General features: G+C 40.6%; 1 protein-coding gene across 2 annotated transcripts in view; it reads right to left on the bottom strand.

Moving 5' to 3' along the window:
• RANBP10 (RAN binding protein 10) overlaps positions 1–16,827 on the bottom strand; it is a 58,964-nt gene extending 42,137 nt beyond the window's left edge. For both annotated transcript variants that reach the window (XM_063313025.1, XM_063313024.1), the window contains exons 1-4: positions 16,591–16,827; positions 15,636–15,747; positions 8,264–8,316; positions 420–587 (exon numbers count right to left, since the gene is read on the bottom strand). In XM_063313025.1, the coding sequence (XP_063169095.1) occupies positions 420–587; positions 8,264–8,316; positions 15,636–15,747; positions 16,591–16,822 (565 nt within the window). In that variant the 5' untranslated portion in view covers positions 16,823–16,827. The remainder of the gene's footprint in view (positions 1–419; positions 588–8,263; positions 8,317–15,635; positions 15,748–16,590) is intronic.
• Between the last annotated feature and the right edge of the window lie 1,462 nt (positions 16,828–18,289).

The raw sequence follows: 18,289 nt of genomic DNA, 5'->3' as shown, positions 1-18,289 counted from the left end.
CCATGTGATATGATAGTAAATGCATGAATGAGGGCAGAAAAGAGTTTTGGCAAGAAAATGTTCAAGTAGTTTTGGTGGGAAAAAAGTTCAGACTTTGGCGCAAATTGACTATACTGGCATAAATTGCATAAATTGCATAATGGCATTTTTTTTCACATTCAGTGAATTTTAGAACAGAAATAATCAGTTGCAGAATAGTGAATTACATAAAGTGAGGGAAACCTGTACTTCCTCTCACAAAATAATGCTATAAATCTGTATTGGAAGTTTTAGGAACAGAACAACCCATACAATGCCCTGACTGTACAACCAATCACTCTGTTCTTTGAATGGAACTACATTTTGATAGGGACCTTATGAACATGCCAACATTTCAAATGATACTAGAGAAAACTGGACCAAATGTTCAGTTTGCTTACCTAAACTGTGCCCATTCTTTGTGTAGAAGCAGGTGTTGTTGATGAGGTTCACACAGCAGCCAATTACATCGCCAGTAGTAAAAGTGGGGCCATAGGGCTGCCCTGTCCCTGATGAGCAGAAGGAGTGTCCATCATCACCATGATAGCCATAGGAATGCTTATCCCAGCCTAAACAAAAAGAACACAGAGCCCATGTTTAGAAGATGACATGCTTGATAACAGGAAGTAATAGAATCATTGGTGACATTGGTAGGAAATTTCTAGTATTTACATTAGTAATGAAGGAGGATTCTAGGTATGTGCACAACATTTCTTCATAGAATGTTCTGACCCCTGAGGGTTGGACCTCAAAATCAATCCAGAACATGGCCTGAACCACTTCCAGAGTGCTTGGAAAGGCCTGTTAGGGGGGATAAAGATAATTGGGGGCGGGGTGATTGTGATAGATGAGCTGTCCTATCCCAGACACAGAGAAGACAGCAAATAGAGAATTATTTACATATTTAGCTGTCAAAATAAGATTTAAGTTTTAAGACTAGGGTTTTTTTTAAAATGTTGTTACTTCCAGAAATTGCAACACCTTTAGCATAGCAAAGTTTTAATATGTATATTCAAACTGTTTTTGCTTAACAATTGAATTTATTTTATGACTCTACAATCCAACTTCATCAACTAAGCATTTTATTAATTATTCAGCATCCTCTGTGTTGGGTACATTTAGACTTTAATAATTTCGGATTTGAGCTGTTTTAGTTTTTTCCATTTTGCTTCAACTGGAATTTAATATTCAAATTTTAAAAGACCACAAAAGGATATAAAACAGAAACTCCTTCAGTACATGGAATATTTCTTTGATATACAGCCTGCCTTTTATCCTCAAGGCAGCATACATGGTGCTCCTTCACAGCACTATGTATTCCATCTTGAGTTCCTGTACAAAAGGTGGGATAAAAATCAACTAACTAAACAAAAGCAAATGGTTTCAGTATGAAATATATTTTGCTTATTGTTACTCTTTCGATACAAACATTTAAAACAGCATGCTCAGGCAATTTTGAGAATAGCACACTTGTTCTGCAGATGAATAAAGTGCTAGTACAAAACCTAGAACTCATTCCTCTACAGAATGGCTATAATAGCCAGTAAAGAAAGTACTGCTTCAGGCTGATTTTTGAGTCTTCAACCCAAGTAAAACTGTAAGAAACTAAGTCCACATTCGTATCTACATTTCCATAGACCTCTCATGCAGATAACATGCACAAGCTACAGGATGGTTGTCTCCCATGGCCCTCTTCTTCATGAATTCCAGTCTTTTCCCAACAGTTTTAGTAATAAACTCAACCTAATTTAGGATCTGTGTTTCAAGGTCTGGTTAAAAGGAACTTGGGGCTTAGAAGGAAACACAATCCTCTACTCTCATAATCACTTAATAGTAGTTAAGAAATTGAGAAGGTATGTTTGCATTCATCTGTGGTATACAGGCAGTCTGAGTTAGTCATAAACCCTTTTCAAGCATATAAAACAATTCAAGTAATAACACACACAAAAATCTGTGGCTGCATGCAAACTGAAGGAAAAGACAGCCAGCAGAAAAAAGACTGGGTTGATCGCTGTCTGATCCCAGCCATCTGCCATGGTCCAAATCAGGTAAGTACTTACTCCTCTTCAGGAAAACCAAAAGATCCTCCACTAAAGCCTATATAGTATTTTTGAATCTGGGGTAAATAAGGCCTCTTTGTTTATACAAAAGTGTCTTATAGTCACAGAATGAGTTTTTGTGTGGCTTCCACAGATTTATGTTTAGCCACATACTGAAGACATTTTTTTCTCGTATCTCATTCTCTTTGAACATAAACCACAGTTTCCAGTCAAGGAGGTACTGAAGCATCATGTTGCACAATCCACAATAAGTAATCATGGACTAAATATATTCTGCTGTTCCACAAGCAGTCACTGGCAGAGGAGCTGGATCCCACTCTGAGAGGAAAGCTACTGAAATAACCGACTGCCTGTTCAGGGTAAAAAGTCCTGGCACGCTCAAGCCAAAAATACTAGGATATTCCCTATGTTCCTAGGGCAACAACTGGACAAATAGATTTCATCTAAGAAATTAAATTCAAGTATTTAAGTCTAAATTGATTTATCCATGGTTAAATGTATGAAACATACAGCATGAAATCTGACAAACAATATGGTAGCTTGAGTGACTTCATTTCCATTTTGTAACTACCTAGTTTCAGAGTAGCAATATAATCATGTTATGCTAGAGCTGCTTATTAGCAGGAACTGTGTTCTTCTCACTGCTACAAAAGGAACCCTGAATGTTAAAATATCATGGAGGCCAAGCTAGTTTTAAACACCCATGACTGGGTACATAACAATTTATGCTCTTGCTTATGATCTGTCACGTTGCTCCAAGTGCTGTCAACACCCTTATCTGAAATGACACAATATATAGCTACACTAAAGTGCTCCACCTGAAAACAACTACTTAGTTCAGAATTAAACAGGAACAGGATGACCTACTTCATTCTTACACTCCCAAACTTATAACTATCTGTTTAGGAATGCTTGTAGGTACATCTTACTTTTAAAACAATGATCTAGAAATGAACAACCAGATGACAACCTAGCAGTGGAATCCCCAGCATTTTCCAGGATACATTACCATATCCTTTTGGAGCCCTCTTGAATCATCTGCTATGGCTCACTTTCATTTCACTCACCAAGTTAAGCACCAGGAAGACTGACAATTGGATATACAGTCTGATAAATTAAGCTGTACCAATAGAAGACAATATATGTAGCTCAAGGTTGAACTGTGGAGTCCTTAGTGCTCTCTGAGCTTTGTTGTTTGATTGCATTTGATTGATTTGTTGGGTGACGTTTCATTACCCAACTAGGTAACATCATCAGTGCTAAAGAATGTGTGGTTTGCTCCCTGTTTATATATATTTTATAAATTTTAAATTACAAGTTTATAAATTAAGCTATAGCTAAAAACTTTAGAGGCAAACTAAGAGGTCCGCTAAGAGCACCTGCAAAACCGCATTAGCAATAGTGACTGCTCCTGCTCTACATCAACAAAAGGCTACGAGAGGAGTGTCTTTTAATCATGAAGTTTCAACTTTGACAGGAAAGGAAATGGCCATACAAATGCATGAACTGTTTTCCAAAGATGATGCCAGGATTTAAACTTGCCAAGTGCAGTGTAAGAAATACATATTAGGTAAGAATTCCCTAAGTACAAAAAGTCTAAGAGAAACTCTAAAAACTTAGAAACCTCAAAAAAAAAATCAGAAGAGGATTGAGTATACTCAATGGCTATAGACTGGAGGGAGGATGAAATAACATTCTGCAAGAAGCCATCTTGAACTAAAACATTCCAGGCCATAACATCTTGTGCCATCTAATAGGAAATGAAGATCAGAAATCAGAAAACTGCAAGTAGTCCTTGTTTAGTGACCACAATCGGTTAAGCAAAATGGTTGCTAAGTGAAACCATAACTGTGCTTACGATCTTACTTCAGCTTTCCTTTGCTTTACCGATCTGTGAAGGTCATAAATGCAAGAATTGGTCACAAAGTTACTTTTTCATCACCGTTGTCACTGTGAACACTCGCTAAATGATGCAGTCGCTAAACAAGGACTACCTCTATTGTATCATCCTGACAACCCAACATAGCACCATTTAAAGTATGATTTTTAATTATGTCAAATTATGAAGAACTTCTAAGACTCCCAAATTAGTTTCTTGTTCTTATTTAGGTTCTGTGGTCACTGAAAATGACAACGTACATTTCTACAACCTCAAAAATGCTTAAAGCAATTCAGAAAGAGTAAAAACAGGTTTATACCACAATATAAAAAACACTACCACTCATCCTTTTATATGCATTATAGTTGTCACTCTACGCCCACCGATTAGAAAGTTTCAGTAACAAAAATCCATAAATATTGCTGCTTACTGATGATGACTAAAATGTGTTTGCAACCCTCCAATAGTTACACGAAGCAAGATGCCACTCTGAGTTCTACTTACACCAACCTTCTCCAACGTGGTGCCTCCAGATATGCTGGGCCAGCAACTTACACAGTTGCCATTACAAAAGAGTGCAAATTCAGGCTTAGCCATGAATCTTACAGGATGCTATAAGCTAGCCACTATCATGGTTTAAACCTACTTCACAGGTTTTATAGAAAATAAAATAGGGCAGCTGGATTACACATTACATTAAACCATAAGACATGATATACAAACCCACCCAAAAGGCCTACTGAACAGCACCACTGCCTCTCCTTAATACATGACAATCATTAGGATAAATTTTGCTGTCTACACAGGACTGAAGAACCAAGGTGAATATTAGATAACAGCTGGCAGGAAATGTTAAATAGGTCACCAACTGCTGTATTTGGAGGATAATGTTTTTAAAGATTACAGTAAAACTCAATTTTGTGGACTTCCATTCAGCTGCCTTCAGATGCAACAGACATAATTTTGGACTTCACCCCCAAATAATAGACAAACCCCACTGTTTCCAAAGCAAGACAAAAGATGGAATTTATGTCATGCAAATGATGTCAAATAGCGGAAATTATGTAAGCTACATAATTCTGCAAATGAAGTAGGTTGATGCAAATGATGCCAATCATGTAAGTTCAAATTTAATGAACATTTGACTTCTAACATAATCTTTGTTAAAAACTAAGGTTTACTGTATTTTCTGGCCATTTACAGCTCTGAACCTCAACAAATATCACAGATGCCCAAAGCAGTAACTGGAGTAACTGTTTTCCCATCAGAGTTGCTCTTTGTACACCAACATCTTTTTCCAAATCAGCTTAAGCAGGCATATAGAACAGTTTTATAAACAGCATTCACCATCTGTCCTTTCTAGTGATGTGTTGTCAGGAAGACATTACTGGAAAAGTCTGACTAGCCCAGCTATCTGAACAAACGAATGGCCATTATCTCAAAAGCTGCAACCAAATATGTTTCTAGTAGTCAGCCTCAAAGATATTCAATTCCAGACGCAGCCCCAAAGGTCTGCAGTTAGCACCAGTCACATGGACATTCTCTTAATAGTGTTCACACAGATCTCACCTGAAACTATCAATTACATGAGATCTTGCAATTAAGCATTTGCAATTTTAGATTAAGAAATAAGCTGCAATTAAGTACTAATTATTCATTAGTACACAAGACGGATGTCAGGAATTAAAAGTGGAGCCACATAAGTCACATGCGTAAAAAGTAGACAGGCTTAAACAGAACTTTTTAAAAATCTAAATATCTAAGTAGCGTTGAACTGAAGTATCAGCCTGTTTTGTGAACCTTTTCAACCTTATGAAAGCATACTTTTATAGTAATTCTACGACGCTTACAAATGGCAGAAGTTTTCATTATTCCAGGTGCTATCCCCGGTGCCAAGGATTTTCTAATACTGAGGCAGGCATCCAAATGTGCATCATTTCCAATGGGATGTGCATTTAACTGAGGAGGTATGATACATGTATTGGCTCAACTGTGGAATAAATTTCTCTACTCTGAACAGTTTCACCCCCAAATGACAGGAAATGGAAGAGGAAGGCAAGATGAGGCTGGGCAGATGCCAAACAAGAAACTACAAAAGACTGGGAAATCTCCCTGTAAAGTTTAGGGTAGAATTATCTTACTATCTGCTTCCAATTTACAGTTATAAAACTGCTTAACTGAGTAAAAAGTCTTTAATAATGAGAAAACAGAAGTGAAGCAGATGTCTAATATTGGAGACCCAGAGAAAGATGAGAGTGCCATCCTGATAATACTATTGCCAATTCCTATCAGCAGCCATTCCATGAGACTGAAAGCAGAGGGAGATAGGGAAGGCAGAAGTATTCCATCATCTCTGCTAAAAAGCTAGCAGATCTTGGATTTTCCTAGCAGCTGCTGCCAGATCTTCGTTACTTAAAACCCTGCCCATCTAGGTAGTTGTTGAAAGAAATGGCATCTCAGTTTGGCCATTTCCCTCTTTCTTTTCAATACTGTTCCTTATTTTAGATTGTAAAGCGAGAGAAGGATTCTCATTTTCTTGGTGACCTTGAAGCTGCTTTCAATGCCTTTTGACTAAAGAAAAGGTAAAATTCTTTGAAAAGATGGATAGAGAGAACAGTTTTTGTTGGCACCAAAACTTTCCATCTTAAGTATGTTAGAAAAAGAGTAGATCAAACAGAACTGCCATCAATAAATAACATGAATGGGTAGCTCTATAAACATTAGCATCTAGTTTAATCCAAGCATCCTAGTTCAGTGTGGGAAATCTGGTGACCAAGGGTTGCATCCAATCCTTGAATCCACTTTTTATAGCCTAGAGCCTCTTTGGATTATCACTGCTGAAAACTGCTGATACTTTTTAGGGCTAAAAAACCTGGCCTGCAAAAATGCAGACAATCACTAGAGAGCAGCAAAGAGTTAGTAATTGGGCCAGACTTTTTGCAAGCCAGATCTGGTAGCCCTAAGTTTTACCTTTATTTTTAAATTGCATGTATTTATTTAAATAGAACAGAAAAATAGGAAAAAGAAAATAAATTATAAAAACTACATATATAAGAGAGTTTTATCAATATGTTTATGTGTTTACAAAGTTTTACAATAACAGTTTCAGTAAAGGATGGCCAGGTTTCATTACAACTGTTCATACATAATCTATAACTTCAAACAAGTTATCACCATTAAAAATTCCCCATTCCCCACAATCGAATAAAACTGGAAAGTCCTAGCTGACCCATGTGCCCCTGCCCACTTTGCATGATTTCCTAATCCACTGTAGCCCACATTTTTTTTAAAAAAAAGACCCTTAACAAAAGGTTACCCATTCTTGCCCCATCTAAAGAGGGTACGCAATCACAAAAGATTACTCTACATTTAGCAAAAAGAAATTCAAAGCTGAATGTGCAGAAATAAAAACAGCAGTGCTGATGGGGCCTGACCTGGGAGTAAAAGCAAAGAAACCAAAGATTCAAGAGCAAGTGGTGGAAGACAAAAAGAAAAAAAAAAACTAGAACTGCTTGGCACATTCAGTATCCCCTATTTTTGGAACAAACTTCCAAGGCCACAAGGGCTGGAACGTAATAAATTTACAAATATAGGATGGTCAGATCTATCCACAGAAACAAAGCTTCAGTTCAAGGGATTGTAGAAGAGCTGTGTTAGTCCATGGTGGCAAAGAATCAGATGCAGCACTTTTTCAACTAACAAATTATCTTAAAACACAAACTTTCATGAACTGTGGCTCACTTCATCAGATGCATAAAGTGGCTAGTTTGAGGTAGGATTTAAATTGGGGTGGGAGGGGGCAAAGGATGGGGAAGATAGGTTGGTTATGCAGATTACACGGGAGACAGATTACAAATACCTATCAATTAACAATTGTAATGTGTCCAAAACCTGTTGTGTTTGCCTGAGATTGCCTGAAACCTTGAGAGAGAGAGACAGATGCTCAACAATTTCTCACTTGAGTTTGCTGTTAAAACAGTCACTCTGAGGTCTGACATAGAGTATCCTGAGAGATTGAAATGCTCCAATACTACTTTGTCCATGGTTTGAGTCCTGATGCCAAATTTGTTCTTATGTATTTTAACACAATTGGTTATATTAAACAAATTATTAAACTGCATTTCCACCCTTTGGAAAAAGTGCTACCAGACTCCTCCTATTTTTTGCAATTCAAGTGATATTTTCTAAAAAAAAGTCTGCACGTGGATTCCAGGGATAACTTTTTTCTTTTCTTTCCGGATTTTTTCAAATTCAGCATAGTGAACAGCTCAGGAGCGAGCACAAATAGTTCTTAGCAGTGACTCACCAGGAAGTCTGTTCATGTTGACACCTTGGGCAGAGAGTCCTATTCCCATGTACCTTCAAACAAACAGAAGTTTATTAGTTCAACAAATAGAGAATTGCCAAGCAAGGTAACAACCAGTGCTCTTCCCACCTGGAAATACAGCCCAAATGGGAGGAAGTTCAAGTTATCGTTCAGTGGAAATTGTCATCTAATTCTCTCTAAAGTCACTCACAACATAACTCATCCATCTAACAAAGATAATAGTTGCCTGTAATTAAGCCATCTTGGTGTGCTCATTTTCCCTTCATAGGAAAACTTATTATCCCTGATACAAAATGTTATGTCTCACTAAAATATTACAGAAAATACCAAAATTATTTTAGTCAACACTTGTAAAACAATGCTTGAGAATATTACAGATGTAAAGGTGGAGGTATCTTAAGCCTCTTGTCTTTATTATGAGCCTGCTTCATTGCTCCACACCAAAATTAACACGCAGCAAAAGGAATAGCAACTGTTACAGCAGAGTATGCATGCCTCATCATCAGCTGCACATGAGATATTTCCTCCTTCAGTGACTAAGTAGAGTGCATTGTCTATCAGAGATAATTCCAGCGAGCTATCTTCTGTTGGCAGGAGCAGTTCCTCTTTACAACTGCTTTACAAGGTTCAGGCAATTTTTAATGTTTACAAATTGTAAAACCTTTCATGTAATTGAACTTGAAGCAAAATCTATTTGATTGGAATTTTTCTGGACATTATTAGGTTTAGAGGTTTCTGCTCCCAAAGTATTAGAAACATTTACATGCTGGCACACAGAAGATAAAATTCCTCATTCAGAACAAAGAGGTTTTCACAAGAGGGTCTAATATTCAATTTAAATATTCTGTTCTGTCTAAAACAATGTCAGTCTGGCAAATCCTGTCTTCTTGGGTTCAGAGAATGCTCTGATGTTGCTGAACTACACTCTCAGATGCCCCAGATAGCATGACAAAAGGTTAAGGATACTGGTAAATAAGTAAGTAAGTAAGTAAGTAAATAAATAAATAAATAAATGTCCTGTTCTTCAGCTCACCTATTTGCAAGCCAGTATGCACCAAACTTTTCTGTGTGATGCCTAATCCAAACTACATACCCTCCAGATGTGTGGACTTCAACTCTCAGAATTCTCAGCAATTGTCTTTCTGTTTGAGGAATTCTAGAAGTTAAAGCTTGTCCGTCTAGAGGGTGACCAGTTCAGAAAGACTGATTATGGAAGTATAGATTACACAAATGCTTCACAGGACCAACATGCTAAACTAAAAGAGTTGGGTGGCATACAAGCTTAATAAATTATTATTATAAATCATACATTTAGAAACACACTCATTAAAATTAGAACTCTAATCTGCTCTAGACCTGCTTCAATTGATATACTAAATTTTTGGTAGTATCTTAAAGATGGGGGGGGGGGAATAGTAGTGAAATGACATGCTCTAAAGCCAACAAACCCCAAGATTTCTAGTCCAGATTTTACTTTAAATCCTAAAGAGGAGAAATTACCCCAGAATTTCTAAAATCATCACATGATCTTATATGGCACATTGCATTTTTTCATGTCTCACTGTTTCTCTCACTAGTAAGTCAACATGCTAATGAAAAATTACTTTTTATTCTATTGCTCTTGATATTTTGGAGATGAGTGAGATTTTGTACTACGCTATACTGCTACACTAGCATAACACTAACATAAAGATACGACTGTTCTTCTTTCCAGAAATATTTATATCAGAAAGCCCAATAAGCAGCTGCCAACATTAGAAGTCATACATTTCCAAAGCTGCTGTGGAAGTCAAAATGAACACAGCAACTTATTTTTCATTTTCTTCTCATGTGCAGGTCACTGGAAGTCTGCCAGAGCTGTGGGTACTATGCCAGAAAACAGCATTGCTCACTTCGCATGAGAAAAATTAAAATGCTTACCAGTTGGTACTCAACACACTCCTCTACCAAAAACAGCACATATTCCATATCCTTTTATAAACAAGAGCTGGAGCAATGAATTTTAGAAGTCTGAATAACTCACATGAACATTTCTAAAATGTTTATAAACATTGTATGCCAGAGACGACATAGTAGTTCAGACAATCAGACAATTCATGTTTGTTTGTTTGTTTGTTTATATAGCTGCCCATCTCAGCCCAGTAGCTCTGGGCGGCTAACAATAATCAAAAAATAGTCAAACAATTAAAACAATACAGAAAATTACATAAATATTGTTTATTGTACATTGTATTAGCCACTTTCTGTAGGACAGCCGTTCTCATAATCTGAGATCATAATCCATGTAATGAAGTTCTACTTGTTGTTACAATCAAGCTTCAAAGCACTGAACCAAGTAACCTACTAACAAGGCTATGCCATACTACAACTATATACAGAGAAGGGAGAGGGAGATTATCAAGACCATCATGTCACTTGCAGGAATATTAACTAGAGTTCTACATGGTTAGAAAATTATGTAAAAGTACAGCACTCCTCTCTCATTGCTTAAAGCAATCTGTCTCTATTCAGGCTCCCTCACAAGATTGAAAAGTAGAGGTGGCTGTCTTAAGAATCATATTAACTTTAATGAGCTGACTCACTAAAGCAGCCACATATTTCTTTGTAGCTCACACAGAATTGATATCCTTTCTCAGGAGCTCTTTCTGTGTTCTTTCTTTGCTGCCTCTTCTTCAGCATACTGTTCATTTCTCACCTTTTTATGACATCTTTTAGCTCCTGCTTCATGCCAAAATTTGTTGGCTTTCATTTGCCCTAAAAGTTATCTGATACATGCAGGGGAACGAACCTATCATTTTGAAAAAACACATCTCAACATTAAGATGACAGCCATTCAACTGCCAAAAGACTGAGATACTTTTTGCTTGCTTACCAAAAGAATAAACAGAAATAGTACACAAATTCCTTTTCTAGATTAGCTCTTGTTTATGATAAATCCCAATGAGACTTTAGAATATCCTTGACTATAAATATAGGCTAAATGAATCAAGTGTTCATGCAGAGTGTCAGAGGTAAGCAGCACCAGAATCACATAACAGCAAGTTTCATTTTTCAATCCCATGAATGATTGCTACCTTTTATTATTTCATTGTGTATTTATTTTACTGGCCTTGCATGCTACTTTAATCATAACAGACTCCATGTAGCTTATGTACCTGTAAAATACCATTAAAAGATACATTAAAATGATAGAAGAAACAATTCATGATTTTATGCCAAGGGCAACAAATGAACTTAGTTCAAACAGAACACTACATTCCAAGACAGACCACTTTATAACACATCCATCCCAAACCTTGCTGGAAAAGTCAGGTTTTAACTGCCTTTCTAAAGCCCAGTTAGGTTGGGGCCATATGGATCTCAGGGGAATGCTGTTTCAAAGGAGGGAGTGGCAGTTGAAAAGGCCTGCCTTTGAGATCCCAGAAGGTGACATTTCATGAGTGAAGGGACCTGAGGGAGCCTCTTACATCTGATCTTATCAGGCCTCACCACATGACCAGGCTTCAAGATATTAAACTGGGCATCATTAGGATACTGTTGATACCAGACCCTATGTCAGGGATCACCTCCCCTAGCAGTTTCATATAGATGTTGAATAAGAATGGGGAGAGCATCAAGCCCTGTGGCATCCCATAACCCAGTGGCCTGGGGCACAACTTCTCCTCTCCCTCCAATACCGCCAGGAATTGCCCCTTCAGGAAGAAGAACTACCACGATACAGAGCCCCCTACTTCCAATCCTCAGAAAGTCCAGAAGGATCCCATGGCTGATGGCATCAAAAGTCACTAAGATGTTAAGCAAAACCAGGAGAGTCAAACCCCCTCCATCTCAGTCTCATTAAAGGTCATCCATGAGCATAACCAATGTAGCCTTGGTCCCACACCAAGGCCTGAAGCCAGACTGAAAAGTATCCAGTTATTCAATTTCTTCCAGGTTCTGCACAGCTGCAATCCAGCCACCTTATGCACAACATTAACACAAAATGGGAAGTTGGAGATAATTGTCTTATTGCAGTGTCGACTGATGGTTTCTTAAGGAGAGAGCACAATACTGCCTTCTTTAAGGCAGGTGGTACTATCCCCTCATTTAAGGATGTATTCACCACTGCCCTAACCCAGCCTTCTGTTATCTCCCTAGAGATTGTCACCAGCCAGGAAGGGCAAGGACCCAGACTACAAGTTGTTGAGCTGATGTCATACATAACCCTGTTCCACTTCAAGAGGAACTGGCTCAAACTTATCCCAGATAAAGCTGTGAGACACTCAGTCATCTCTACAGAACCTGCCTAGCTGGCATCAGCTCTGAGAAGATCTGAGTGATTTTATCTTCCAGATGCCTCAAAAACTCTCATAGGGCCCTATAATGTTCTTCTAATCCATCCTTCCCTCATAGGATCTGGTTATTTTAAACAGGACACCTGGTGGCAATCAGACAATGCAATAACAGCAAAGGAATGCTGGTAATTTGCTGTTTTTTATCAGCATATTCTTGAATGCAAGTTCTTACCTATGTTTGGTTGGATTCACTTTTTGTTTTTTGCCAGTAGCACTCTAGGCATCTCCTTTGCCCCTTCATCTCCTGGACCTCCTCAGTAAACCAAAGGGCTCCCCGGGATTGATGAGCAGAGAGGCTGCTCAGGTGCAATCCTAATCCTCAGGAAACTCCTCAAGTGCTCTTCGGAAACCTAGTGGTTCCATCAGGCACCTGGGGCAGATCGACTGATTAGCGAATGGGATTAGTAATAAAGTATGGGCTATGACTAGAGCAGTGTTTCTCAACCTTGGCAACTTTAAGGTGTGTGAACTTCATATTACAGAATTCCCCAGCCAGCATACTGGCTGGGGAATTCTGGGAGTTGAAGTCCACACATCTTATAGTTGTCAAAGCTGAGAAACACTGGACTAGAGAGACCCAGGTTCAAGTCCATCCACAGCCATGGTAACTCACTGGATAACTTTGGGCCAGTCACTTTTTCTCAGCCCAACCTACCTCAAATGGTGCTGTGTGGCAATCCCCGTGTAACCTATCTTGAGATTCTGGAGGAAATCTAACACAAATATTTCTCAATATTTTCTGATCTCACCTATCACATTACTGCCAATCATTAAGCTACCAGTATAACGCATCTATTTTCTGAGATGTACAAGATTTTAATTTAAAACCGCTTTGCAGCACAATCTTCACATCACCATAGGTCATAAACCAATTATGCAGCAATCATGGGCCCTTAAGGGAATTTATTAACCTAGTTAATGATAATTCCTTATAACCATTCTGGGAATTATACAATGAATTAAATTTGCCCCTTTTGGCAGCCTGTATGGCACAGAACTACTACTGCAAATTTAGAACAGCTGCCATCATTACCCTTGAATTTCCAAACCTATATAGCTGTTCTGTTCATTCATCAAAATTAACCAGCCCAATTCTTTACATAAGAAAAAGCACTGTACTATATTCATAACTCGGTGGTATTTGCTGGAAGTACAGTACAACAATGGATCCCTCAATCTAATCTCTTTTTTAACAGCAAATCCATTCTGGGTACCGTAACGTACTTTTAAAAGCTACTGTTACCTTATTATTCAAAATAAAAGCCTACAATTACTAGCAGCTCAATTCATTTAATTAAATGAAGATGGTGGTTGAAGCTATCCAGAGCATCCCTGACACTTGGTGTCAATGTGCCTTGAGCTTCCCACATCCTCATTTAGCAAAAGAGTTATAACCTTAGTGAAAAGGTTACTAAAAACAGAATATCAAAGCAATATTGAAATGAGTCTGTACATCAAGAAGTACACTGAATTTGGTTTTTGAGTTAGGTGGGCTAATCTTAACAGAAGCTTATGAAACACAGTATCAAGGCAATCAAAAGCAATAAAACCGCCCAGAGTCCCCCTTTCTGGAAGGAGATGGGCGGTGATAGAAATTTGAATAATAAAATAAAATAAAAATTCTCTCCAGACATAACAAAGGGGATATAAAGATTGTTTCTCACAAACTTTACAAATCTAAATTTGCATCACTGTTTGTATTTCTTGTCCAAACATTAAAAAAAAATGAAACGATATAGTTTCTGCAAAGCCTCTGGTGCAATTTAGCAATGCCTAAAGTAAGTAGGTACCAAGAGTAATCAATATCCAATTTCTCACTTTAATGACTGGGGCAAAATGCACATAAAAATACTGCTATGTATTAGAGTGAGGAACAGGATTGAGAAGAGGTGTTTCTAGTCTCCACACCCTTGTAGTGATTTACAATATCCTGCTGGCCATATATGTGATCTCATTACCATTACAACACCCAAATTATTTAAAGCAAACCAACTTAGTTTAATTCACATTACTAACATATCTTTCTTCTCCTTTCCCAAACTGATCAACTGTTTGTCATTCTACAGGAACAATTTCTGGTAGATCAAGTGACCAAATCTACTTTAAGAATGGTTCTGTGTCTGCCTTGGCTTAGCATTCAAGCTTTTTCTCAACACCTTGTCTTGTTGAGAAAGACCAAAATCAAAACCCTCCTGCTTTACATCAGTGTCCCCAACAGAAAAGTAAAACTGTCAAACTTTCAGGGTATTAGCCATTACCTCAAAACTACTTACTGTAAGATAATAGTAAAAAAGATAACTAGACTACGCCAGAATAATATATTGGCACCTACAGCTGAAATATTATACTGAAAAATATCTTATGCAAGTTCTGATTTTGGGGGAGGATCAGCAATTCTCACCTACCTGATGTTGTGGGCCATCTATATCCTTAATTATCTCATGTCACAGAGTTACCCAGCATAAGTACCCATTCCTTTATAAAAATCATTTTACATAGGAATAAGTAAAACAATTCTGTAACCAAGGAAACAATAGTTTCAGTTATATAGCTACATGGATGGCTTTTCTCTTCCTCCTTTGTAGTAACTGCTATATTGGATTTCACCAATACACCAAAAAACTGCATAGGAATTTTAAGTGGTAAACATGGTATAATTACCCAGAACAGCAATAAGGAAAGAAGCATAATAAGCATGCCTCATCTCATTTTATATCACTGGCTTGGTATTTGATAGCAGGAAGTCAAACCAGTTTTTTAGAAATGTGAACTGGAGCTGAACTTGATTCATAGCTGCATCCTTCCCAATGAACCAGAATCCAAACCCCAAAAAATGATCTCAGCTCCTTGTTTTGAAATACAGCTGGTGCAATACCTTACTACAAAGCCAGGAAGCACTCACCCTTTCCCAAAGCCACATTTCACATTCCTACCAAAGTACAGTTGGTAAAGTCAGCTCCAATTCTCCTAAAAGATAACAAACACAGTAACCAGAATACATTAAGCCACATACTTACCCATCTCTACCTTTACTGACTATCTTCACTTCAAAATAATAAATTCCACAGGCTGCAGGGATGGGGTGGGTAGCCCTGACAGAAGCAGCATCCTTGTGATTTTTCCCATGTCCTGTTTCAAACAAATATGGAGGAGGAGGGAAACAGGCAGGAGACAGGTCACAAACCTCTTTAATTCTTCCATGAAAACAATCATGCAGCCAGCCAGCCCTGCTGCATGAAAGCTCCCAATTGAATACGCTCCATTACAGATAAAACAGCAGGCGCTCTACTGCACTAGCACAAAGGACAGGGCAACCGAAACACACTGCTGTTATTATTCTGTTGTTGTCCAAAAGAGACTCACAGCCCACCCTTTGAAGTAAAGTATACTTTGGGGCAGTGTTTCTCAACCTCGGCAGCTTGAAGATGGGTAGACTTCAAATCTCAGAATTCCCCAGCCAGAATTCTGGGATTTGAAGTCCTCACATCTTCAAGCTGCAGAGGTTGAGAAACGCTGCTTTGGGGTAATCACACCATCCCTCCCCATTTCAGGGGACAAGCAAAAGGGACACAAAAGCAGCTCCCAGTCCTTGGCGAAAGACTGAGTGCTCGCCCTGGCAGCTGCAAGGAGCGGGCGAAGGGCCTCCCTGCCTGCCCCAGGGGCCCTAGAGAGCAGGCAGAGAGGACCCCTGCGCAGCCCAGCTCTGCCCAATGGAAAGCCAGAAGTCCTCTCTCGCGCTGCTCCTCTCAAGCGGGACCGTCAGGGTTTCTCCAGCCCAGCGCGACCCCCTAAGAGCCCGCTGCCAGTGTCCTGCCCACAGCCCCTCTCGCCCCCTTCTAAGGCGGCAAGGCCTTCGCCCCTCCGCCGGGAGGAACACTTCACTCCGCTCGCCAGCCCCTGAGCCGAAGGCCCCGCCGTCCTCACAAGCAGAAACAGCGCTTCCCCCCGCACCGCGGCCTCGGTCTCCCCCACCTTTGTAGTGGACGCGAAGGTTGCCCTGGGAGAGGCCGATGTAGTTGTACTTGTCCTTGGGGCTCCAGGCGCGGGGCAGCGGCGTCTCGGCTGGGTTGACGGCCGGGTAGAGTCGGCGGAGACGCTGGCTCAACTCCTGCTCCTCGGGCGGCGGGGGAGGCGGCGGCGGCGGCGGCGGCGGGGACAGCGCCGAGTCTCCCCCAGGTAAGCTCGCTGCACCCGCATCCGCCATCTTGGATCCACTATTGTGTCAGCAGGAGGGGAGCGGGCTCCGTTTCCTTGGATGTCCAATGGGAGGCGGGCTCGGCCACAATGGAGCCGCGCAGCATGATGGGAAGACGAGTCCAGCTTCCCCCTAGGGCTGGGTTGGCCCAAGAACTGAAGACTACAGCTCCCAAGAAAGCCCGTAAGGGAGGGCCCGCCCGCTCGGTTGCGTCGCAAAGCTCTTCGGGATAGTGAGTAAGACCGTGCACAGAGAAGGTGCGCTAGGTGCTTTCAAGCGGGGCTGAATGCTCGGCGTGCAGTTATTAGCGACTACAGTAAGTCGTGCGACCTAAAATGATGCGTGGATGCAAATTATATCTGTGTGAAGAAGAAGCGGGTCGGAGGGGATCCACTGAGCTCTGACTAAAAAAAAAACAGCACGATTAGCTGCAGATCAGCTGTGACAAGGGAAATAAGGGAACGAAGACAGCGAGATCCGTCCATACAATCCCGAAGACAACATTACCCCGTCACCCATGTCGCGTGTAACGTCAGCATTCCTCACAAAGCACATGCTCTCTATAAAAGGCCTATTTAAAATGCATGATCGCAATCTCTCCCTCCTTGCAGCGCCGCATTTGCAGAAGAATGAATAAAAGAAAAAAAATATTTCGGGGTTCGATCGTAGGGTGCACCACAAGTGGTTCTTAAATTTGCGAACATCGCCTATAAACCTCCCCCGAAGTGCTCGCGGCACGGCCAGTTACGGTCCTATCCCCCTTTTCCCCCCGAATAAAAGCCAAGCATCCCTCGCGCAAGCGTCCTAAACCAAACGCCCTTCCTGGTTGTACGCGGGCCAAGTAAGCCGCCTGCCTCCGAGAACGCCCGGACTCTCGCCGAAAAAGCCGCCGGCGGACACTGCACGTGCGCTGCCGCGGGACGCCTCTAGGGGGCGAAGGCAGCTTCGGTCAGCCGGCGAGGGGCGGGGCCTGTTGCCGTGGCGACCACAGTCAACTGTCTTCCCGGGCTGTTCAACTCTCCGCGGTCATGAAGGGCAGCCCCTCTATGTTTTTCGGGTGAGTCGCTTCGGAGGGAGCTTGAAGTAAGGGGGAGAGGTAGGGAAAGAGTCTCGTCCAGGTTGGAGACAGGGAGCTGTCACGCCGGGCTCGTGGGAATGAAGGGGAGGCGCGTTGCTTTTGCGCCTGGCTGGTTTCTTCAGCTGTCCTGCAGGAGTTGGCTGTCGACCTTGCCGCGCTACTGGGCTCCCGGCGCGATTGCAAGGCTGAACTACAACTCCCAGCAGTCCCAGTCAGCAAGGTGAAGGGCAGGAAGCCTTTTACTTCCACTCCTCCAGGACAAGTTATGCGAGCCCCGCCCCTACGATGACCTCACTGCGCAAGCCCCTCCTTGTGTCTGCATGGGATGCCGCTATGGGCGTGGCCAACGCACTATCTCGTTCCTTACTTGCTGGCAGAAAACAGGTCGCCCCGCCCAC

Source organism: Candoia aspera, chromosome 11, assembly GCF_035149785.1.
Source record: "Candoia aspera isolate rCanAsp1 chromosome 11, rCanAsp1.hap2, whole genome shotgun sequence".
Lineage (NCBI taxonomy): Eukaryota > Metazoa > Chordata > Lepidosauria > Squamata > Boidae > Candoia > Candoia aspera.
This window is presented reverse-complemented; position numbering and strand designations above follow the sequence as displayed.